The sequence below is a fragment of the Pogona vitticeps genome, chromosome 4 (assembly GCF_051106095.1).
Source record: "Pogona vitticeps strain Pit_001003342236 chromosome 4, PviZW2.1, whole genome shotgun sequence".
NCBI lineage: Eukaryota > Metazoa > Chordata > Lepidosauria > Squamata > Agamidae > Pogona > Pogona vitticeps.
Window position 1 is genome coordinate 198,484,609 of NC_135786.1, and position 25,624 is coordinate 198,510,232.

General features: G+C 39.0%; 2 protein-coding genes across 20 annotated transcripts in view; one reads left to right on the forward strand and one right to left on the reverse strand.

Annotated features, from left to right (window-relative positions):
- CLVS1 (clavesin 1) overlaps nucleotides 1-4,090 on the forward strand; it is an 85,074-nt gene extending 80,984 nt beyond the window's left edge. For both annotated transcript variants that reach the window (XM_020811626.3, XM_078393781.1), the window contains exon 6: nucleotides 858-4,090. In XM_020811626.3, coding sequence (XP_020667285.1) covers nucleotides 858-945 — 88 coding nt within the window. In that variant the 3' untranslated portion in view covers nucleotides 946-4,090. The remainder of the gene's footprint in view (nucleotides 1-857) is intronic.
- ASPH (aspartate beta-hydroxylase) overlaps nucleotides 2,252-25,624 on the reverse strand; it is a 183,782-nt gene continuing 160,409 nt past the window's right edge. For 17 of the 18 annotated variants that reach the window (XM_072998981.2, XM_072998979.2, XM_072998975.2 and 14 more), the window contains 4 exons: nucleotides 19,825-19,960; nucleotides 17,489-17,580; nucleotides 15,760-15,893; nucleotides 2,252-5,593 (listed from right to left, as the gene is read on the reverse strand). In XM_072998981.2, the coding sequence (XP_072855082.2) occupies nucleotides 5,443-5,593; nucleotides 15,760-15,893; nucleotides 17,489-17,580; nucleotides 19,825-19,960 (513 nt within the window). In that variant the 3' untranslated portion in view covers nucleotides 2,252-5,442. Of the gene's footprint in view, nucleotides 5,594-12,549; nucleotides 12,739-15,759; nucleotides 15,894-17,488; nucleotides 17,581-19,824; nucleotides 19,961-25,624 lie in introns of those variants that run through there. The other variant, XM_078393771.1, reaches the window with a different exon arrangement.

Genomic DNA, 25,624 nt, shown 5'->3' on the forward strand with positions numbered 1-25,624 from the left:
CCCCTGAGGGAGAAAACTGCCGGGCAGGGAGAGAGCTCCCTTTCTGGACGCATAGGCGCTTTGGGGGAGGCGCAGGTGGGACCCAGCCCCTATGAGGTTGGGAGGAAGCCCCGCACTCGCCAAGTAGGTGCTGCTGCTGCTCCCACTCCTGGTTGGGCTGAAATTAGAAGCCAGGAAGCCATGTCGCACTCGCTGGTGGCCATGTTGCGCTCTTGCTGCGCAGAAGCGTGATGCGCCCCTCTGTGAGCATGACATGCCCCTCCACAAGTGTGACATGCCCACCTGCGAGCATGACACACCCCTCTGTGAGCATGACATGGCCACTTGCAAGCATGGGGGTGCCCCCACCCCCAACTGGTCTGCGCACGGAGCCCGTACCCCCCAAATGGTCTGCAGACCAAAAAAGTTTGGCGATAGCTGCTGTAAACTATCTTGACTGCTGGTATTGATGTTGCCAACATTCAGGCTGCCCTTTGCTATGTAAAACCTGGCATCCATCATGTGACCATGATGTTGTGCAGCTCTATTGGGCCATTTCCTGGTGTTTTGAATCATGGATACAGAAGCACAAAATCCAACATTCATAAACCAGAGTTCTTTTGAAGAACCGAATGAATTTAAAGTGTCCAAACCACTTCTGAGTATTCTTTACCTGAAAATCCCTGAACTGGGTCATCATAAATCAGAATGGACTTGAGGGCACACAAAGGGGGGGAAAAGGTATAATCTAAGCATATAAAATGTCTATAGTGTAACAGAGTGTCATGCCTTTAAAATGTCCAATGTATAGTTTGATTCTGGCAAAGACAAATTGCAGAGACACATTGCTTAATGCTAATCACTACATTTTGTTTTAGGTCCCAGTCAGTGGTGGAGCCTGGAACACTGAAACACGAGGAACAGAATGAGAACGAGAACACCCAGCCACTGCTAGCTCTAGACTGAGTTGGAATTCATTGTGACACATGAATGCATCATCAGACTTCAGTGGTACAAAGAAAGAAAGAAAGAAAGAAAGAAAGAAAGAAAGAAAGAAAGAAAAAGAAAGAAAAAGCCTCTGAAGCAAAAGACAGGTTTAATATACATTAACACACACACTGCTTGAAAACCAGGCTCTCCATTTTTGCAGAGCAAGTAACGATCATCACCAGCCATGTGTCCATGTGTCCAAATCCAAAGGGGGGAGATTCCTTGTGGTGCAGATAACTGAGCTAATTAATTTGATTGTAACACAGGGAGTGCGTTTGCTTTTCCCTTTTCTTTCGTGATGTATGATATTAACACTGACTCAAATATGGGGGTCCCAGCAACTTTTTATGTCCATATACTTAAAGAGGCATCGATTGAGGTTTTCCCATTTTGCTTCATGCAGGCATTATTTCCAGGTTTGTAAAATTAAAATTTAGATGAAACAGGAGGAAAAAAAATTCAGTATTGCAGCACAACAGGCCTAGCTCAGTTTTGAAGTATAGTTATCACACTGGTTGAGAATCATTGCAGTTCTATTCTAACTAATGTGGAGAGTACCGGTTTGGGTTTCCTTTACAAAACTGAAAAGAAAAAAGGAAAAAAAATGCCAAGCAATCACCAGCAGAAAATATTTCAATTGTGTAGTGTGTCATGTCAGCACTCAGCTCAGGCAGGAATCATTTTAGTCCCCTGCAACAAACCCCCAGTTTTAAAAAAAATGCATCTTTAACGTTCGAAAATCCTTATAAGCTTGCCAGTTCTATGAGGTAAGGAGGATAGGAAGCAGGCACAGGCAATTTGGGAAACAATGATTTAATTTTAACAGTATGTGTCTTTTTCCATTCCAAAGGCAACTCCAGGAGGTGAAGTAGATATGATAGTGGTGAAACCATAAAAAAGAAGGTGTCCGAGCTCATAGGATGCACTTACTGGTGATTAATGTTCCACTCCAAGTCCTGTTACTGAGGTCACTCCAGCAAATGAAAGTTCAGCAGAGCTGCCTAACCATCTTCTCTCTGGCAATCAGTTAAAGATGTAGCCAGAGGGCCTGATCGGCTGCAAATATAGGCGGTGTTATAATGGAAAGGGAAAACTTGGGATGAATTATTCAAGATGCCTCCATTAGAAAGAACTGTGGAAGAAGAGGAAAATGTACAACCGAAATGCCAAAGATCAGTTTGCTATTTCCATCTGTGTTCTACTTGTAGAAACAAATCCCATCGCTGCACTGAAATGAAAATAGGTAGTAATAGTAATAAAAAAGAGGCCACTGTTATAAACGTTTATTTTTGCTGTAACTTTTATTTTCTCAAATAGCTGGAAACATATTAGTCCCATTTTACAACTTTATGTAACAGCCATTTACCAGTCTTTAGTTTTAAAAAGGACATTTAAGCCATATGCATAGAGCGGTCAACTTGCTATCTTAAGTGGTGCTCACACATAATGCTACACTCATTCAGCCATGGCCATATGTTATGAATCAAACAATGATGTGTTATTCTCATATTTCCTTTCTAGGGATATATTTCAGGAGCTGTTTAATGTACTGTGCAGAGCTAAAGATGTTGCTTGTACAGAATTGCTGCAGAGACAGTGTAATTCAGCTATAGCTTCTCTTGTCCCCAAAGGCCAAACAAATATTGGACTTCATTTTGCTTACATAATTGAAGTTTTATAAACCTAGTAATGCGCAAATCAAGGCTTTATCTTTACTCAGTGAAATACAGGGTCTTCACCAATACCACTGACTCACCTGCTGTTTATGTTGGTCAGAATGATTTGTTTGCTGTTTGTCCACAGGATCAGCAATTAAAACTTCAAATAATTCATAAGAGCAAAAATGAGTTTTTACCAATACATTTCAGGAAAAGTGCCCTCCTTTATACTCTCTAGAAACAATGACCAAATGCATTGTAAATCTTGAGAAAGGCGGAAACATTGAAATCTGAGCTAAAGATCTGTGCAATTTATTTTCATAACCAAAAAATTATTTTAAGAAGTGTTATGGAAAAGCATCCATGGGCATTCAAATCAGCAATTTCAGTTCAAATAATAAATCTTTAAATGGAGAAATAAATAGGCTTTTGTGTGAATTGTAATGATCCCAAAATATGAAAGCAGATAATAAAAGAGAGAGGCCTTGCTTGGAAGAATCTTGCTGTTAACAAGGATGATGCTTAGGATTCCTTCCAGTAACATGATTAGTGTGACTTGTTACTTGTAGAAGTGGTTCTTCCACTGACACTTTTACACAGACCTATCACAGAATTATAACAGGGAAAGGTCAAGGTTGAGTCATATAGGCAGTGTATATCTGCTTATTGTTTTGCAAGGTTTTATGTAAGCTTTTTTATTATTCCAGCAGCTACACGGAAACCAACATGTTGATTCCTTGCTTTCTGTGCAAAAATCCTTGCTTCCTGGGCAAAATCTGGAAGCTATTTCAGTGCTGAAGCTGTTAACAGAAACATATAAAATCCACAGTACTTCACCAAAGGCACTTAAGTTGAATGCACAATATATAGCTGTACATGATGGACATCAGTATATTTATAGGCACACATTTAAAGATGATTTGCTTCATTCTGTTTGCCAATCACATACCCTTGCTACATGAAGTTTTTGTTTCCAGACAAAACTGAAATAAACGTAAAATTGAACCAGTTAGCATTAAAAGAACTGTAGTTTGTTTCCAAAAATGCAACAAAACTAATACTGAATCAATTAGTGTTATAAGCAAACTGTAGCCTGTGGTTTCCAAATGCAACAATGCACACCTGTTTGGATCTCCAGTCAACACATAGGAAAGAAAGAGGAGTTATTTATACACATTCTACAGTGTACAGTATAAGACTTTCCATTCAAAGATATTTAAAAGGTATTGGATTTAAATCTTATGAAATAGTGGTGGCATTTTGAACAATATTTTCTAATAGAATCACTGGCAAGTCAGTATTAAGCAATTTTCCCTCGCATTTGATTAACAGTATCTCAGTATTCGTTTGTAAGTTTCAAATGTACATTTCTACAACATCTGTAGAATATACAATGTATATTTTGGCATATTTTTGCACATGAAATTATCATAGCTATCATATAAACTTTGGTCATAAAGAAATAACTGTCCACAGGTTATTGCTTGTATTTCTGTCCATAACTCAGAAAATCTCACAAAAGCTGCTTGGAGAGTAGATTTTATTCACTAAAGAGCATTCTGTTTCACTAATTCTAAGAGGAAACTGAAAAGCATGCCACTGGGCAGTGATCCAGCGGCATATCAGAGACTGTAAGATATGCGGAGGGAGAGAATTTAGCACTCACATCAAAGAAGCATCATTGTTTTTCATTAACTATGAATGGGAGGTCAGTCTTCCTCTTTTTAATCTCCATTCAGGTAACTCCACAGCATAAATATGTGGTTGCCACTTCTCAAGAATGCCTAGAGTACTGTACCCTCACATTTTCTTTTCGGTGCAATACACTTATGTGAAATATGAAGACTGGAAGAAAAATAACTTCACACTGCACTCTATCCCATCACAGTTTGCTGATTTCGATTTGAATTAAAGGCTTTTACTGCATTGGAAGCACGAAGGCCAAAGCTACAGAACTGAAAGCGTCCAGACATCTCAATAAGGCTTAAAGGACTGTGCTGGAAGTAGACAGATATCAAGGTTGGTTAATAAATACTGTTAGCCAGGAACCAAGCAATATGAGTGTGTACTTGTGATCCAATTTGGAAGGAGAAAGTTGTACACAGTAAACTGAAGAACTGCTCATAAAGGCTTCAAAGGTGATAAAGTAACATGAGTAGTCATTTTAAGAAGTTAAAAAAGGAAATTACAACAGGAAAGTGATTAAGGAATTAAAAAAAGAGGATCTCTATATAGGTGACAGAAAAATACAATCATCTATTAAACATACAGTATAAAAGTATCCATTCTATCTACAGCTAATACTGTAATAGATTAAATCTCAATGTGTTACTTGAAATGGTGTGACAAATCCCCAAGTCCTTCCAAAGACAGAAAGGAAAAAACTGATACAGGACACAATCCACCAAGCACTGTCATGGTACAAGTATGTTACTTAACAAATTTGTTGAGTAAACAAATTTGGCACATTAACAGTGTCTTGAAATCTGTGCCTTATGTTTACACCCAAGCTTTACTTTGGTGGCTAATACACCAAGACTGTGCCTAGCAGTGTACAGGCATAACAAAAACTGGCACAAGTCTTGTTTTGAAATATGGCACAGGACATTCTTTGGCTGATCAAATGTAGAGATCTGTGCTTGCAGCATGAATACAGAGCTATCAGATCAGTGCTGTGAGAATAATGGCATAATACACAGAATGCAATCTTTTGAAGTCCAGGTTTCTTCATACAGTTCAATCTTGCTTTCAGTTGGCAAGGGCAGCACTTCGAAGCACAAAATATGGACCTTACGGAAGAATGCTTCAAGCCCGTTTAAATGGATGGAAGGGTGTGCCGCTGTTGTGGTGTTAACTCTGGATGCCAGACATCCACAATGAATATCAGTCGAGACTCATTGGCATCTTGCCATACTTCATGTTCAAAGGAGTCATCAAAGATGAGAACCTTCCCTTCTTCCCAGAATCTGAAAAACAGAAGAGGATGTTTTTTACGGGCTACCTGTAAGGCCTCAAAGCAGGACACTCTTTTGTCCACATCTCCATTCTTAATACTTAACCTACACACAAGATCCAACTACCAAAGAACAACGCCACTTACAGATCTGTCCCTGAAAGTTCCTATTAAAATACATATAATAGTTATTCTTTAAAGTGTCACATGTTTTAGTCTTGTTTTGTTTTGTTTCTTTGAATTTTCTTTAATATCCTGCTGGGCCAGAAGAAGAATAGGATCACACCACCGCACAGACATATCATGAAATGCACAGTAAAATGTCCAACCATACTGTCCTACTAGCAACTATGCAAGGAGATATTCACGATTCTCTTCTGCAAGTGTAAAGTTCTGTTGTTTCCAATGGGGCAATCTTTGGCTTGTTTAACTGCACCCAGAAACTGCTTGATCGTGATGGAGTACTCCACCCAGAGTGCTTCACTGTTGTGAATAGCACTACAGCCGGTATAAATTACTGTAGAACAGTCTCAAGCTGTGATCCATGAGCTCCACAACAAGGCTGCAGAAAAGGTTCCAGAGGATATTATGGCAATCTGCAGCAGGTCCAGAATGCAGCAGATAGACTAGTGGCAAGTATGGGAAGATTTGATCACATCTCCCCAGTCCTGGATCACTTGCACTGGCTTCTGGCTGAGTCCTGTTCAAGGTACTGATGCTAACCTATAAAGCCTTTCATGATTTGGGACCACGTTATCTGTCAGAGCATCTTTTCTTAAAGTCATCTGCTCGTGCCACTAGATCTTCTCAGGCTATGCTCCTTCAGGTGAATACGCCAAAGAAGGCCAGGAAACATTCAACAAAAAATTGGGGCTTCTTAGTGATGGTACCATCCCATAGGAATTGCCTCTCTGTGGAGCTACACCTGGCCGTCTCCCTCCCTAGCTTTAAGAGGCTGCTGAAGATGCTTCTCTTCAAAGAGGCTTTTGAAGGCAGTCTCTTTTTAACTTTTCCACTCCTGTTCTTCTCTTCTAACTTTTTCCACTTTCCAAGCTTACCCTGGCATTCTGGTGTTCCTTTATGCATTCTTGTGGCTTTTATTTAACTTGTTGTTTTATGTAAACCACACAGAATAGTGCTGTGCACTAATGGGGTGGTATAAAAGTTCCACAAACAAACAATATTACACCAGGATCATTAAATATAAATTGTGTGCTTTGATTTCCAAAACAAAATATTTATTATTTAAAATACACACACTCATACCACACACACACAGACAGACAGACACACACACAAATATAATACATATTTCCATGGATATGTAAAAACTGATGAATTACCAGGAATACAAATAGGTGCATTCTAGATCAAAACAACCCAGAACTCGCTCTCGTAGAAGTAAAAGGAAAAGAAAAAGACTAAACTGAGGTGTATTGTGAGAAGACAAGACCCACTGGAAAAGACAATAATGATGGAAAAGGTTGAAGGAAGCAGGAAGAAAAGACCACATGTAAGATAGAGTGACTCAATAAAGGAAGCTATGGCCTTAGGTTGCAAGACCTAAACACACCTGGCAATGATAGGACTTGATAGAGGTCTCTAATTCATAGTGTCACCAAACATCACTAACAAATTGAGGGCACATAGTGATAATTTTCTAGCATGTTTCATTTAAAAAAGGCTTTTGAAAGCTCTTGTTATATTTCCTGCATATAAAACCCTTGCAAAGCGCATAAATGTGTGCATGAGCTCGCACGCATGCACGCATGCGCACACACACCACAGGATAGGGGCTGCATACAAATGCCACTTAGAATTTCTTGAAGGAAGTGCAAGACAGAAATGTAATCTCTTAATCTGACACATCCATCCATCCATCCAGGTATCCTGCAGAAGTAGATTTTCACATCCATAACAGCATCATAGACAGCAAAATGGAAAGAACATCCATTTTTAAGAAAGGAGAAAACAGTACTGTAGCGGGCCACTCTGAAGCCTCTACCAATACAGGCCTCCTAGAGTGCTCACTACTCTTCTTCTACTGCTGCCACCAAAGTTTATTCAGTAATCAAAAAGGACAAGTGTTTCTTCCAAAACAAAAACTTTGTTTATTGGTTTGACAAAATAAAAAGGAGTGAATCACAGGTAGTAAATCAAGTTGTAAATCAAGTTTCTCCTTTAATGTACCTCACACAGACTTTTCCCTCACTGACTATCTCTCACAAATCTCTCTCTCTCTCTCTAACAATTTATCTCATCACCCAAACTCCAAAAACTCTTCCTCACAAATCACACACACCCCTTATATAATCCAGCTCCTCCCCCTTCTGCACCACCCTCCGTCCTCTCATTGGCTGATGTTCCCCTGCCCAGCTGTGACGGACAGGTGGGAGCAGAGCTGTATGTTACAAGTACCTATGGCAAATTAATTTGGAGACAGAGAACTCCGAAATATACTTCAAAAAACAGCATGGAAAATAAGAATGCACAAGATAAAAACTTGAAAGCAATAGTTAGCATATGAAAATACAAAAGATGAGAACTGCTGTTTTCACTAGGAAGAAGTTATGATCTGGCAATGAATGTTCTTTACGTATGAGGAAAAGCAATCATGAGACAGTATTTTCACTCACAATACAAATTATGCAATTAAGCAAGAGTGCACAGCTAGAATTATATGGCCAACAGATACATTTCTGCAAAGCTTACTATTTCTATGAATACAGTGACTGAATTAACTCTTATGAGAATATGTGAATGGGAAGGGCAATTACAAAATGAGTAGCTTAAATCATGTTGCTTAGTGTAAGTTAATTTGTAACTTTTGGTCCATTCCTCCACCTAAATAAACAGTCCCTGGTCCTTAAGGGAGAGGGGTGCACACAGGACCTCGTGGAATGATGGCAGCCATGCTTTGTGTACCAGGGAGAAACAGAATGAAAGTTACAATGTGGATTGCACTAAGCAACAAGATTTCAGCCAGTAAATTTATTCTGAGACTAATGCAGGGCTAAATACCTTTTACTTTTCTTGGCATATGAGAGCCCTTATTATCAGTTCCTTGATCTATAGTATTTCAAACAGGCAATTAGTATTACAGCTATAAATTTTCCCTTCTTTAATCTAGCTTGATGAACGCAATAAGCTTTTCCTAACTGCCAAACACTATCTATTCTGGAGTACAAACTTGAATGTCAGCATGTTTTATTCATAAAAAGAGGCATAGGGGAGTAGGATACAATTTGATAGCCTTTTCTTTCTCCAACAATCCCTGGTTTATCAACATGCTTCAATGTGTAGGAATAAGACAAAACAAGATAAATAATTACATTGGCTCTTGGAATATTCAGAACTATTGGGTTTAAAAAAGAGTTGGTAATAATTAAAATATGCTTCTAGCAGAATTAAATTACGGTTGAAAATCCAATATTTTGCTTCCTTGCAAATATTTAACAAATAATTACATTTATAACATAATAAGTATCTGGTACTTCCAGGATGCTAACGTCACTGTTCTTGCACCATGCTTTTCCTCTTTGATCTTAGCCATGTAGTAAAAGATTACTATGTGCTGTTGAATCACTTCTGACTGAGAATAGTCAATGTATGTGAGGTGTTCAGTAAATGTTGAGTTTCCATCGCCAAGTGAAGACGTGAACCAATCCCTCTTGGGTTCTTGTTCAGCACTCTAACCATTAGGCCATCTTGACTCTTTGTTTATGATTCTATGTTCACAATTACTAGCAAATCCAAGAATTCCAAGGAAACTGCTGTTGTATGGATCACCTGTCAGTTTTTTCTGAGAATGGTAAAACTCCTGAAGCAATGTATCACATATATTTCTAAATAGGTTATCATTTTGTTGTTCAGTTCATTTTCTTAACATTTCACTTTTATTCCTGTGACATATTGACATCGGGTGGGGTACAAATGTAGAAAGAGAGGGAAACAAACAACTAAACACAGTAAAGAGAGAACTAGCTTTTCTTGAGAAAAGAAGGATCTCCAGGGAGAGATATTGACCTTCTGTCAAGAGATTCCACTCTTGAAGACATAAAGGAACAGAATTAAAGTAAAACATGCCATTTAAGTGCATGTTCTGAAGGTGAGGAAAAGGTGCTTACAAAAACTCCACTTAACATTCCAAACATGGCTCTGTGGAGGTTAAGAAGGGTTAATCACAATGAAGCTTCTGAAAATCATATGAACTCCAGATCCAATGAGGGGCCTCCAATCTTCAAATTGCTTTCCTCGCTTGAAAGTGACATATTTAAGGAGAATATGTCACTTTCTGTTGTAACTGCTGAGGCTTCAGAAGAACCAGGGCTCTGGCTCATACATGGAGCCCTACAGTAACAAAAGGTTTTCCTCTTCAGACATTTGATTTTTGCATGAGAAAAGGGACAGCAAAGGAGGCAGGGTTAGAGCATCCCCTCTTCAAAAGTGGACTATACATTATTTTTAAACACCTGAATAGAGAGCTATGGAGACCCTGCTTTGGTTTGGTTTTCCAAGCCTGTAGATGCTCTTTACTTTTTCCTGTCTGGGGATTTGTGGAACATAGTGCCTGTTTTACTTTCCACAAACAATATACACGTACCACATCAAACAATTCTGTTAGAATGAACAAATAATTCACTCAATTTTTGTTGGGAGTCTCAGGAAAAGTTCAGGGAACTGTAGTCTCTGCTAGCTTTCATGTAATAGAATCTGCAAACTGAACTAGAGATCTTTTTATCAAGAGGAACCCATGGGACAGCATGGATTTCCCCCAAACCCAAACTCTGGCTATTTGAGGCATCTAGATAGATAGATAGATAGATAGATAGATAGATAGATAGATAGATAGATAGATAGATAGATAGATAGATAGATAGATAGATAGATAGGTAGATAGATAGACAGAGAGAGAGAGAGAGAGAGAGAGAGAGAGAGAGCACCTGCATTAATTATATATCACACCTATACCGAGTGTTTTCTAGATACTATGGGTCCTCAAACATTCCTATATCATTACTTCAGTTGAGAATATAGATTCTAGTCCAATTCTGGCCAGAAACTGATTGGTCATCTAAGGTTTAAATAGTTTCAAGTTCTCTAGAATAGACCACCCTTTTTCTCATTAACTGGCACTTACAGTCCTAAAAACTCATTCTGAGCCTTTAACAGGATAAAGAATAAAAGGTTTCATTACTTACAGTTGAACAGGACAAGCAGTAAACTGATAAACATAACTACTTTCAACAACAGACATGAACAGACTCTAGAGAGGAGAAAAGCACTGAGTAGGGTGCTTGAATTCAGAGGCAGGGAAAGAATGATTGGCTAGTGCTGGGCAGATTGTCAAGTCACCCCAGCCCAGAAAAGTCCTTCCCAGACAAACCTACTAAAGGCAGTATGTGGGGTTGCAAAATAAAATAAAATAAAATAAAAATCCAACAGATACTTTGGTTAAACTAAAATGAGATACTATTAAATTGTCTCTGTCAAGAATGGAAGATAGTTATTTGAACTGCCAAATTGAAATATTTTTTTTTACACAATATTATATTGTGAACAAAAAGCATTGCAAGTTGGCAATGTCAGTACTGGAAGAGCAAAAACATGATGAGTGCTTAGCCAATGCGCATCTTTTACCATCAGACCAATGTGCACCAATTGTTTCCACTGCTTGCATAAATGGAACAAACTCAATACTGTATGAATTTGACAATGAGCAAAATCACAACGAGCAGATGAATAGATAAAGTCAACATTGAATTTAGTGACTCATGGGAATTGTTAGATGGACTACACTGTTTTCTGCTTCTCTGCAGGAATTCTCATTGGCACACAAAGTTATATGAATGTACCAGATATAGAAAGATAATTGCTCATTCATTCTTGGGCTAGTGTAACACAACCAGTTACTTAAGTAAACAAAATTAGGCTGTAGGGCTTTCATGCCCTTTTCTGCTATCCTCTCTCTTGTTCAGTGTGAACTCCCCAAGCAGAGACTGTGGACAAACATATGGGCAGCCATTTTCAAGATAATTAGGGCTACTTAGGTTGCAGCTCATTGAGTAAAGTACCTGGCTGTGAAGCAAGAGGCTGGAAGTTCAGTCCTCCCCCCCCCAACAATGAGTAGGCATCCTGTGCAAACTTGGCAAACTGCAGAGTCCCGGGGTGCCTTCAGAAGAAGGGAATGGTAAACAAAACATCAGAGCTCACTACCTAGACAATCATGGAAAGGGTCACCATAAGTCAGAATTGACTTGACAGCTTATAATAATAATACTAAAATACTAATAATACTAATAATACTAATACTATTACCAATACTATTATTATTATTATTATTATTATTATTATTATTATTATTATTATTATTATTATTATTATTATTATTATTATTATTATTATTATTATTATTATACTGTTTAACCCAGGATCTGAAATCTGGTTATTCCTAACTGCAGTTATTCTTAACATGTTTCAAATGACCTTATTGCATTTTGGAAATAATGATAGTTAGACCTCTCAGGAGAAACCTACTGAAAGAAGATGATGGAACAGCACACATGTGACCCTTCAGTCAGCTCCATATTCTTAATGAATTAGTCAATCACTCAGCCAATCAAGCGATCAATCAGTTAATGTCTCATCTTTCTGCTAAAATTAGTGCCCAAAGTAGATGACAAAAACATACAAAAAGTCTTGAACCATCTTAAAGATGAACAAGATTTATTTGGTATAGCCACAAGACTCCTTGTTATTACAACAGATTAACACTAGTACCCCAGTGGAAATAAAATGCAAATAAAACAATTAAGGCAACAACATTATGATTAAAACATTAAGACTTATTGAACAAAAATATATCCCAATGAAAATACCAAACAACATCAATAAATAGAAGGAGTAGCACCCATTGGATTAAAATTTGCTTCAGCGACATGTTGTCTTAGATACCCAAAGTCTGCCCACATAACAATGTCTTCACCTGCTGGGAGGGGAACAACATGGAGAGACTCTGCCTATCCAGAGGATGCAGAGCCTTTTAAACTACAATTATCCCACAGACATCATTGCTGCTACATTAGCTCTTTCTGCCGCAAAAGTTTCAGTTGAGATGAAGATACATTAGAGATGGGCTGAGAATGGCAAACATCTGTTCTGTTTGAAAAGAGATAATACAACCATACCGATGATCAAAACAGCTGTCCTACAGATACTGACTTTCATTTATCACCAGGTCTGAATGCATAATGATGACTAAAAGGAGGTAAATTCCGCATCTCATTAACAGGCCTCTGAGCAACACAGCCCTCTGCTTTTGCGAATGTTTGGAATGAGCAGTCTTGTCAGTCATTAGACACAGTAAGAGTAAATGGTGGCCATGCTGACAGCTGTGGCACAATATTTACATGATGTATGCGATGGCAAGAATCCAACAATCTGGCAGCAGGAACAGCAGTCACATTATTAATTACTGAAAAATGCCTGCTCTCCAAATATTGTACAGTAACCAGCTGATTCCCCAGAAAATCTCTCTTTTACACCATGTTATGAAAATGACTGACATATATGATTCTACCTTGCCTTTTCAATTGCTAACTATGTTTCTATGGTACCAATAGCAAAGGTAGAATTCTAAAATAGTAGAAGAAACTATTGCAATTGGCTTGGGAATTTTTCTATACACCTACAACAATCTTGAGCCAAATTTCTACACTGAGATAGTTGAACTTAGTGGAGCTGAATTTGCAGTAGACAGATAAGTCTATACTGCTAAAATCTAGACTCTTGATCTAAGAAATATAGGAATTGCCTATGATGCCCCTTTTAATGTACTGTACTTTCAAATCAGAACTGACTTGTAGCAATCCTAACAGGGCTTTCAAGTAAGTGAGGTATTTAAGGAATGGTTTTACAAGTTCTAGGGACGTGGTCGCACTGCGGGCTAAACCGCAGAAGCCTGTGCTGCAGGGTCAGAAGACCAAGCAGTCATAAGATGGAATCTATGTGATGGAGTGAGCGCCTGTTGCTTGTCCCAGCTCCCGCCAACCTAGCCGTTCGAAAGCATGCAAATGCGAGTAGATAAATAGGGACCACCTCGGTGGGAAGGTAACAGCGTTCCATGTCTAAGTCGCACTGGCCATGTGACCACGGAAGATTTGTCTTCGGACAAACGCTGGCTCTGTGGCTTGGAAATGGGGATGAGCACCGCCCCCTAGAGTCAAACACAACTGGACAAAAATTGTCAAGGGGAACCTTTACCTTTTTTTACAAGTTCTACATCCCCAGGGAGTTTCCATGACTGAGCAGATACTACCACTTATATCAGACCTGGGCAAAGTGAAGTCCGTGGGCCACATACGGCCTGCAAGCCACTCCTGTCTGGCCCACCAGTTGTCGCTCCAGTCTGGCCCGCCTGTTGCTGCTGAGTGAACTGGAGCTCCAGCTCCGGTCACCCAGTATGGCAGTAAGCAAAACCCGCGAGATCCGACGCTGGGATCTCGCAAGTTTTGACTGTTACTCTTGAGCCGCAAGCTGTGGAGCCTGTGGCTCAAGAGGCTGGAAGCGATCCTTGCGCAGGCAACGTGATGACGCATCACGTCGCCTGCGCGGGATAGAAGACAGTTGGAGAGGAAGGCCGCGGGGGAATAGAGGACAGGTGAGTTAGCTCTTTCATTTTACTGTATTTTTAAGTTGGTTTGGCCCTTGAACACAGTTCAGGTTTTTCATGTGGCCCCCTCTAGAAATTAATTGCCCACCCCTGACTTATATGGTTAATTTGATTAACGTAGAGTGTGGTTGCACTATGAAAATGATTGTTTGGGATTTTGAAATCAAGTTAAAGTCATGTGGCAGTCATATGGTATTTGGGTTGGTGTCTGCATCCTCATATATAAAATTTATTTCAAACTGGCATATCAGTTCGTCAGTATTACAGATGGGGAAAAAACAACAGAATGTACTGCAATGTTTCCTGCAGCCTGAAACCCTGGCATCCAATAGACACAATTTACTCCAACAGAGTTATTCACATTTGCTGAAATGATTCAAAAGTAATCAAGTTCACATTTTAATTAAAAATAAACAGGTCCTTGGCAGCTGTTTATTCTTCCTCACGTTCAAACAAACAAACAAAAACCACACCTCCTGCCCCCCCAAAGGCAGACTGATATTTTTAAGTCGATTCCAAAGCTTCTGAAATCAGTTCCAAAACAACTCAATGCAATTTTTAACAAGTAACTGGTTAATTTTACTCCTCTGAGAACCGCCTTTTAAGAATGGGTGAGAAATAGGTTTGCTTTGTATTTTAATGCAAGCTCCTGTAATTTGTGTTTCCCCAACCAATTCATAATCTGAACTGCAGTTATATTTCAACAGCCATTTTCCAGATTTTGCAATACAGATATCCAATAAAAATGTACATAAAATGAACCTGACAGTGGAAGGGCAACACAATATTTTATGTATATAGGAATGAAAATTGTTAGCAAAATGCCTATCAGGAAAAAGTAAGCACTAAAATTAATAGAAAGATATGCATAAAAGCTTATGTTAATGGAAAATTAATTGTTATGTGGTTACAAACTCATGCTGAACAAGGTGAGATGAATTTAAGATTAGAAAAATGAGAAACTAAGCAAGATTGAAAAGAAGAGGTTCATACATTCCTAATGCCTTTATTTGACTACATTTCCACACTATGGCATTGGCTTATTTAGGAAGTAGGGACTCTGGTGTTTTTGTAAATCAGTGCTGATGTACATCTGAGGACAGAATCCCATGAAAGATTTGCATTCTTTTCTTTTCTTTTTTTTTTGTACTACCATATACAATAATTGTTTATAAACATTTTTGCTGATCACAGGTTCTAATGGATACTTCTGTTGCTTGGTATTTATGAATAAATGCTGCTCATAAGCAGGTTTTGAATGTTGAGGTTTTGGAAAGAAAAGAGGTAGTTTTTTTTTTAAACCCTCCTAGGGTGAGTTGTGATAAGGCCTCTCCCTCAGCCCTTTCTCTCTGCCTATGTCCTGCTTATTAACCAAACTCCAACAGTTGTGCCCAAAGTCTACAACTTTTTTTAAAAAAAGGGTTGTCAGTCTCACTCTGCTTGCTATGGACCTTGTGCCTTAGTTCCTGAACTAAAGCTTACCAAACAAGTATAACAGAGAAAAATACCTGGTTTCTTGAGCACACCGAATCCTGCAGCCTTCTTTTGGAATCACCAAGCCTAAGTGCATCCTCAGCCGGCAGTTGGTAGGCCCTGTGTGAGGCCAGACATGAGTCTTCGGATGCATGACAGAATATTTGATCTGCAAGGAGAGGTATTTTTTTTAATTATTAAAAAAAGCGCCAAAACACCAGGGCAGTCAATGGTTGTTGTGGGTTTTTCGGGTTCTTTGGCTGTGTTCTGAAGGTTGTTCTTCCTGACGTTTCGCCAGTCTCTGTGGCCGGCATCTTCAGAGGACAGGAGTAGGAACTCTGTCCATGCTGTGAGTTCCTACTCCTGTCCTCTGAAGATGCTGGCCACAGAGACTGGCGAAACATCAGGAAGAACAATCTTCAGAACACAGCCAAAGAACCCGAAAAACCCACAACAACCATCAGATCCCGGCTGTGAAAGCCTTCGAGAATATACCAGGCCGGTAACTCTAGAGAGTACAAGAGTATCCAATCCGATCCAAGTTGACAAACCGGTACTGCCATGCCTTCTTGCTGTACTTCTCAAGCCATTTACTTACTGATAAAAAGGCATCTGAACTATGAATCCAAAGTAAATGACAACAATCTCAATTATACCTGAATCTTTTCGAATTACTGTAGAATTATTTAATTTTTTTCTTTCAAATACAAAAGAGATTGAAATTTTTGATATAAGATAAGAAATGTTTTTGTTGTTTAAATCTGGCCAATGTTTGCATAGAGGGTCGAGCCACCAATTTCCCCCTTCTATAACACATAGATTAAACACCCTATGAAGGAAAAAAAAAAACAGTCTTCTAGAAAGTAGGACACGTGAGTCCCATTCCTTCCTGCTTCTCACTCTACATCACCACCAATAAAACTTTAAATGGTATTCTTGTAGAAATGTCACTAAGATGAGTTTTTAAAAGACCTGCATGGCTTCAACGACAGTGCAATTAATTAATGGGGCTTGCTCACTGTCTGTGAAATAAGGCAAACTGAGAACCAAGAAGAACTAACCCCAGAATTAATTCATCTGAAACATTTTTCATTTGAAAAATTCACTTGAAACTAAAAAAAAAAAATCTTTCATAATTCTTTATTTTTAACCCTCTTGTCTTCAACTCCTGGTCAAGTCACTTTATTGGCAGCACTTAGTCTCTAGTTAGGCTATTTTCATCATACCTCTATTTGAAAATCCTCCTTTGGAGACACACTTTTAATTATTTAAAGGTTTTGCATGGCCTTCCAGCTGTTCAGATCTACTGTGTCTCTCAACAGTGAGTAAAAATTGTTTCTGCTGTCTTGAATTTGCCATTGGAAGTACAAGGACTTGATGGAAACATATGAACATTGACCGCACGATACCCTACCTCACATGCATTCATGCTTTCAAGATCCATAGACTGCGTATAAAAACTGGCATTGCTACTTTGTCTTTATATGGTAAATTCTGTCTTGACCTAGTTTATAAACTCCTTACAGTGGAAAAGATGAATCATATCAACATTCTTTGTAAAAACCAAACCATACCTATTTGTATGGCTCATCTTATTTTTATAGAACTATTTACTATCTCATTTGATGACATGTGCCATGAACTTTACAATCCTTACCGCACATTCTTCTCCCTTAAAATTTCATTGGTCATTACCCATTTCACTAATGTGAATCTAAAGCAGGCAGGCAGGCAAGCAAGCATACAAACAGATTCAGTTAGTACCTGTCCTCTTCTACATCCAGTGGCCTCCGGGAATCGTTCTAATAAGGCACATGTTTTGGGAACACTTTTACAAGCATTTTCATTTTTTCTTCCTAGAGTGTGTGGGCGGAATAAGAAGCAATCATAATTTGAATTCTGGGCACAAAAGGCTAATCAACCTTCACATTTTCTATTTATTCAGCACATTTTAAAATGCCATCTCAGTAAGAAGACAGATGTTACCAGCAGGCACGCAAAACAGTCACATGCTGACCTGCCCTTGACACCTAAAACAACTGCTCCCAACACCGACATGCTGAAAAAAGTACACAACTGTTTTCCCCCCTCTTTGTTTCCTTCTAATACTAGGGAGGGATGGGAAGAGGGGCCTGAATAGAAACTCTTATGTAGAGTGTTGGAGTGGGATTCAGAAAACCTGTGTGGTCAAATTCCCATTCATTCATTCGTTTGTTTGTTTGTTTGTTTGTTTGTTTGTTTGATTGATTGATTGATTGATTGATTGATTGATTGATTGATTGATTGATTGATTGATTTTTACCCCGGCCCTCTAGACAATGTCTACTCGCCATGAAGATTTCTGCATGACTTCAGATATTTTTTTTTCACATGTACAAACAGCCTGGAAGACACAAGGGCCCGGTGTGCTCTGGTCGATGGGGTCATGAAGAGTCAGACATGACTTAACGACTAAACAACAACAACAAACAGCCTTCTTCTCTCAGTCTAAGCTGTTTCAAAGTTTTGGGAAGAACCATGTACATTGCTTTGAGTTCTTTCCAAAAACAGTAGAATAAAAATATAATTAAATGAATTTCAAAAAAATCAAATTTATATTCACCTGTTATTACAACCTAGCAGGGAAGGGCATGGAATTTATATGGAATACAGGGATTTTTATTCTGGATTTACATTTAGAGTCACCTTATTTAATTTGTTACATCTACCTCCTTGCTAACAAGAAATTTTGTCAGAACAGAGGAACACCAAACAGAACTATCTGAATATTTCTAGTGCTTTAATACTATTGTTTTTATCCTGTTGAAAAAGTATTCAGTGCTTAGATTTCCATGGTAGCCTGCATTAAGATTTGATACTTTCTCTCCTATTAATTCCAAATGACAGCATTTCATCTGGTTTGTGACATAAAGATGCCTCTTCTGTGCCAGCTGACTTCCCCATAGGCCACTTTGTAATTGTGCATCACTCACCATGAACTTTAAACCAAACCTTAAGCCTTCCACAAGTGGAAATGTAATAAATTAAATCAAACAAGATATACATCTATAGATACACATAGGAAAGAGGATTCTGTGTGAAACTTGCAACTTTACTTTTGTCATATTTCACAGAGAGTTACTCCAAAGGTATAGAAACTGAGTCAGGAGATATTAAAGTCCATTTAATCTTCCCCTTCTTGCAATTCCTAACATATTGGAGGCAGGGAGCTGTTAACCAACTCCATACAGATCAGCCTAAGCCTGATCCAGCTATTATTCATCCAACTTTCCCCAACATGCAAGAAGAAGACTACCCATCCACATTGCTTTCACGCAGTAAGTATCAGGGTCTGCAGAGGAGAAGTTCTTTTTCACATGGAGGCTCTGCACATGAGCAAAAACTCTGGAAAATTAGGGACACTGGAGGGTGTCTACAGGAACAGGATCCTCTCCACTGCAGGCACGTCAGCTTCCCCATTAGTAAAGTGACACCAGACACAGGACGGGGCTAGGCTCTTGCCTGTTTCTGTGCTGAAGAAAACTAAGTGAGCAAAGCCTTAGAAAGGCTATAATTCATCTGGGCTACAAGCAGAGAACAAACACAACAAAGAAGGATTCAGAAAGCTTAAAGGAACTTGCCTGGACCTCTCAGGCAATGGGCAGGGTGACCCTTGCCTTACAGCATTGCGTGTCCTAAAACCTGACTCTGGTTAGTCACAAATTGCAGAACACAACAACCCACAGGATCAAATGGGGAAATAAAGAATTCCTTCCCAGGCTCAAAATGTAGCTGATCATATATTTGGGCCTATGCAAGAAAGTACATGTTGCTACTGCTATTTCCAATTAGGTTTTAGCTCCTCAATAATACATTCATGTTTATAAAAATTCTAATTATAACTTTTTATTACATTTGGAAACTGAGTGACAGAAGTAAGCCACAGAAAAGACACTATTATGATCAACATCATCACCACCACCAATTTAATTTTTACAGCATCTTTTTTCATAAGAGCTTGATGAGGCTACTGATCTACATAACACAGTTAAACTAATAAATTACATGCATCTAAAATCACAAATCGGTATCAAATTATAACAAAGGCAGGTGCCCCATACCTTGCTGCCACAGAGTGAACTGGCTCCAGTCACCTTTTTCTCGCAAGTTTTCATCTTCAGGTAGAAACAGCCCCTTGCCTCTGTTCAGCACAGCAACCCCTTCATCCCGAATCATCTTCCAATTTCTTTCTAAAGACTACCAAGACCAAATTATTAAACAATCATACATTCTGCTAGTAGTTAGAAAGTTTCCTAGGCTTTGAAAATAAATGCCACAGCAGCAGCAGCAATGCATCCGTCATCATTTATAAGGTTTTCTTTCTCCATTTTCCACCGCGTTAAGAATTGCAGGGGTGGGGACCCTTCCTGTAGTTTATCCCTTGCATTTATCTTTGTATCATAAAATTTTCAACAGTTCCCATAGTAGTGTGTCCTGCACTTTAATTTGTTTTTTATTTGAGTAAGGGCTGTTCAGCAGATCATTTCCCACTCTGGGTTAACAAAAACATTGATCTGCACAGTTATAGCACAACAGTATTCCAAGATCAAGCAGGTTACTAGACCCAACAATTTGCACTGAGCATTGAAAGTCCAAAACTGAAAACTGTGTAATGTGCCTATGCTTTAACTTTGTGATGATGTGTTAAACCTCTAAAGTGTTTTCTTGCCCACCCTCTGTGAAATTACTGAATTGTAACCAAAACCAGACATATTTGTCCTCATTTATTTATTTAAAATACTTCTAACCCACCTTTCTCCTCAGAAGGACCCAAGGAGACTTACATCATTAAAAGGACAGCACTTAAAAGCTAAACACAGCAAGTATACAAATATTTTTAAAAGAACTAAAACTCTATAATATTAAAAATGGTAAATAAAATTTTTAAACAACAGAGCATAACAGGCCAATTTTAAAAAACCCTAAGAGATTGTCAATCATTAAGGAAAAGCCTGCCTGAAAAGAAAAGTCTTTGCCTGTTTGCAGAGAGACAGCAAAGATGGGGCCAGCCTGGCTTCCTGTGGGAGGGAGTTCCAGAGTCTGGGAGCAGCAATCAAGAAGGCCCTCTCCCATGTCCCCACCAAGCAGGCCTCTGAGGGTGGTGGGACTGACAGAAATGTCTCCACAATGACCTTAATGCACAGGCAGGCTTGTAGAAGGAGATGCGGTTTTTAAAAATAGCTTAGACTCAAGCCATTTAGGACTTTATAGATTGAAAGTAGCACTTTGAATTGTGCCTAGAAATGGATTAGCAGCCAGTGAAGCTGATGCAAATGGGTTTTTAAAAATTTTCCCTGTAACCAGTTCCAGTGAACAATCTGGCTGCAGTATTCTGGGCCCTCTGGAGTTTCTGAACACCTTCCAAAGACATCCCTACATAGAGTGTATTACAGTAATTCAGCTGAGATGTAACTAGGCTATGTGTCACCTTGGCCAAATCAGATTGCTCAAGAAACGGTCTCTGCTGGTGCGCTAGTTTTAACTGTGCAAAGGTGCTCCTGGCTACCGCCAAAACCTGGGAATCCAGGCTCAGATACGAATCCAGGTGCACCCCCAAGCTGTGCACATGTGTTTTCACACAGATTGAATTCCTTGATGTGCCTTTTGACTGACCAAGAGCACTTCTCTTTTGTCTGGATTAAGTTTCAGTTTATTTGCCCTCATCCAGTCCATTACTGACACCAGACACTGATTTAGAAAAGAAACAGCTTCCTTGGATTTAGATGGAAAGAAGACCAAACAATTCATCCTTAATAATTTCAAAACTACCACTCCTTCTTTCTCACTCTTGCTTGTATGTTGACTCTATATGTGGGAAGGACTGTTTTCCTTTTCAGACTCATCACTGCTTGCATAAATGATTGCAAGGTAACATAATAGAGCTTTTGACTCTCAGAATCCCTAATCATATGCCCTGCTGGAGATTCTGGGACTTGAAATCCAAAATATTTGAAGGACAAACAATTGAAACACCGCCTTATGTGGAACAGGCAACCATGATGGAACACAGAAATATATTCTGATATTTCATTGCGATGCATAAAAGCCATCACTAGATTCTCAGCCACTGGAGGTTCATTTACCTAAAACCCTATGGAAAGATAAGATCGTCTCACTGATGTAAAGTTATATCCTTCTTCACTGAGCAATAGTCCTCCCCACTAATATACAAAAAGAACCGAATGACACTAGTGAAATAAATTCAAGATTACTTTGAAACCAGATGGAAGAAGATGGAGTTTAATCAATCATTTACTTCATTACGGTATTACTGGGATCCTTTCTAAATGTCATAGCAGCACTATTAGCATTATTTCTATGTGTAGTCAGTGAATTATTTATCTAGTTTACTACCAAAAGAACCTTTACATAACACAAAAAAGATTCAACTAAAGGTGTTTTAATGAGCCCTTTGTTATTGATGTGTGCCACCCTGTTGCTTTCAATGGATGTCAAACCAATGAATTAGTGATGTCCAAAAGATTATATCCTTTTTAACTTTTTCACTGCGAATAATAAAGCTATGCAATTGGTCTTTAATCATTTATTGTCTTTTTAATGTTCAGTTGTTCTCCTGCTTTTGCTTCTTTAACCTTCATTAGCAGTTGTTTCACTGTTTTCTGCGTCAGTAACATGGTGCTGTCTGCAAATTATTGAGAACTCACCAATTTTCACCCCTTCATCTGATTCTAACCATCTTTTGTTGCTGTTGTTGTTCAACGTATTTTCTGAATACAGACTGAACTGACGGAGACAATATATACCTTGTCTAACACCTTCATCAATTGGAAACCATTCTGTCCTGTCAACAGCCTTCTGTTCAGAATAGAGGATACACATAAACAAATATGGCACACTACTTTATTTTAAAGGTATCCATACCTTTTTGGAAACCCATACAGCAAAGGTTTTCTTGTCATTAATAAACCATTTTCTTCTGAAATTCTTTGAAGCACTAAAGCCAACATATATTTGCAATATGGTCTCTAGTGTGTTTTTATTTTTTGGAATCTAGCTTTATATCTGGCATCTCTTCCTCTTTGTTCATGTCAGAAGCATAATAGTAGAATTAATAAATATATCAGATAATATTTGCCCAGCACTGGGCAACATCCAGAGCATTTGAACCAGCTAGCATCAGGTCTTCCATAGTACGTGTTATGGGGCATAGAGTACACTGACAGAGGTGTGAAATTGCCTGTTATTATCCGTAATCACAAAGGACTGTGTCAGTGTGAAAACTCCATTTTCGTAGGTTGACCTTGGTCTTGACAACTCCACTCCATAGCCTATTAAGTGACTTTCAAGTAACCCAACTCTTTATGCAACTGGGGGCTAGAATTTCCTGAGATTACATCCATTTTAAGAGGTGTTGAGTTCTCTCATTATAGTCCAGGCATTCTGTGCTGTTTCTTCAAGATTCATAGGTGTGTAGAAAATCTTTGATTTTAATCTGGGAGGAGCAGGATGTAACCAAAGAGTGGATGTACATTTGATGTAAATATCTGTCACTGGGTGCATTGTAACTCATTTTAGCAATAAAGCTTAGCTTCAGCTATCCATTAAAGATTTTACAGTTTCCACTGAGTGCTATGTTTCTGTTTGAATGGGCTGAACTATACCACAATGAGCTATATTCACCTGCAGAGTAGTATAGGTTCAGTGACGTAGTTCTTAACGTTTGTGGCTGTTTGCCCCAACCGCTTCCCAATAGCTTTCAAGGAATGCTGTTCCTTGCACAGACCTTTTTCTTTATATTTTAGTGGTGGTTTTTATACATCAGCATGTGATCCAAAGTAATACCTAGGTATCAGGGGGTAAGATAATGATCTAGTTTGATGTCCTTTTAGGCAACCTGAAGTTTCCGGTATGCCTGCTTATTTTTCACATGAAAGCCACATATTTTAGTCTTAGCAGGGTTCTGTTTAAGTTGCTTTCCATAATAATATGCAACATGTTCTTCTAATGTAGTTGTTAAGAAAACTGTCCAACTGAGCAGCGAGTATAAGATCAGCAGTATAAAAACAACTTCTGGTGCCTGGGGGAAGGGATTGATCATTGTTGTAGATGTGAAACAAAATAGAAGCCAGTGCACTGCCCTGAGGTAGACCATTCTTTTGAATCCTCCATCAACTGCATTGTCCTTGAAAATTAACAAAAAAAATCTGTGATTTTCCAAAAGGATTGTGATTACTTTTGTACCTTATGTGCTGTCAATTCAGAACTGATTTATCTATAGAGAACTGACCTAACAGGGTTTTCAAGGCAAATGAGAAATTGAAAGTATGGTTTTCTAGTCCAACCCCCACCAGTGAGTTTCCATGGCTGGGTGGGGGATTTGAATTCATAGTCCTAGTCCATTATCTGTTGCATGATATTGGGCATCATGTTGCTATTACTATTATTTTAGCTATTGTTACAACCCCAGACCTACCGGAGTATGCCACACTTTAACTATGCTGCCACCAACCATTCCCTATAAGAAGTCACACAGACCAGGAATGGATTTTTAACAAACAAAAGAACAAGGTTTATTTAAATAACAAACAGGGTAAATAAAAAGATCAAGTAAATAAGATACTGTAACGTGGCTTAGTCTCAATCATACATACAACAAATTACTTCACACAGAACACTTTAAAGTAAAGCACAGACCCTGAACCTATCAGTTCTGGCTACCTATAAAGAAACCTGAACCTATCAGGTATGTACCAACTGACACACAGTTGTACTCAGTCTGACACACAGACTCCCACTCCTCAACTCCACACAAGCTCCACATATATATACAGTACAGCACCTCCCCCTGATGTCCCGCCTTCCACTCCCCATAGGATGGAACTTTCCCTCCAAACCCATGACAGACAGGTACCATCAGTGCTGTATGTAACACCTCCCCTCTTTATAAGTTGTTTTGCAGGGGAAAAGCTAAAGTGCTTTTCTCCAAAAAAACAACCAGGATCAAAACACATAACAGTTATACAATAACATACAATCCCATACTTACACTCTAGGTTAAACATATCAATTAGGCATTTAAACATTAACATTTACAATACATTAAGTCACCTTTATTAATACAAACCAAGACTGATCAATAAACAGGTACAATTAACTTTTGGTCACCAAAATATACATAGTCCATATTTCTTCGCCGTCTTCACTCTTCGGGTCTTCTTGACAAAGCGTCAGCAACACAGTTCATTGACCCTCTGACCACCTTCACTTCAAAGTCATAATCTTGCAGGTTTAAAGCCCACCTCATAAGTTTACTATTATGGGTTTTCATTGTCTTTAACCACTGCAGTGGTGAGTGGTCAGTGCACAGAATAAAATGTCTTCCCCAGATGTAAGGCTTGGCCTTCTGAATCGCGTATACTATGGCCAGGCACTCCTTTTCCACGGTTGCCAAATGTCTCTCACCTTTCTGGAGTTTCCTACTCAGGTAGGACACTGGATGCTGGTCACCATTTTCATCCTCCTGACAAAGAACTGCTCCTACCCCGCTGTTAGACGCATCGGTGTAGATGATGAACTCCCGGTCGAAGTCTGGAGCACGCAGCACTGGATAATTGATGAGCGCTTCCTTCAACCTCCGGAACGCCTCCTCACAGTCGCTGGTCCACGGGATGCGGTCATCAGTCTTCTTCCGCGTCAGATCGGTCAGCGGAGTCGCCATCTCGCTAAACCTCGGAATGAACTTTCTGTAGTAGCCCACCAACCCAAGAAATGATTTGACTTTTTTCTTGGTGCGGGGTCTGGGCCAATCACGAACGGCTTCTATCTTGGCCTCTAGGGGTTTTATCACTCCTCCCCCTACTATGTGACCCAAGTATTTTATTTCTGGGCTACCCAGCTGCA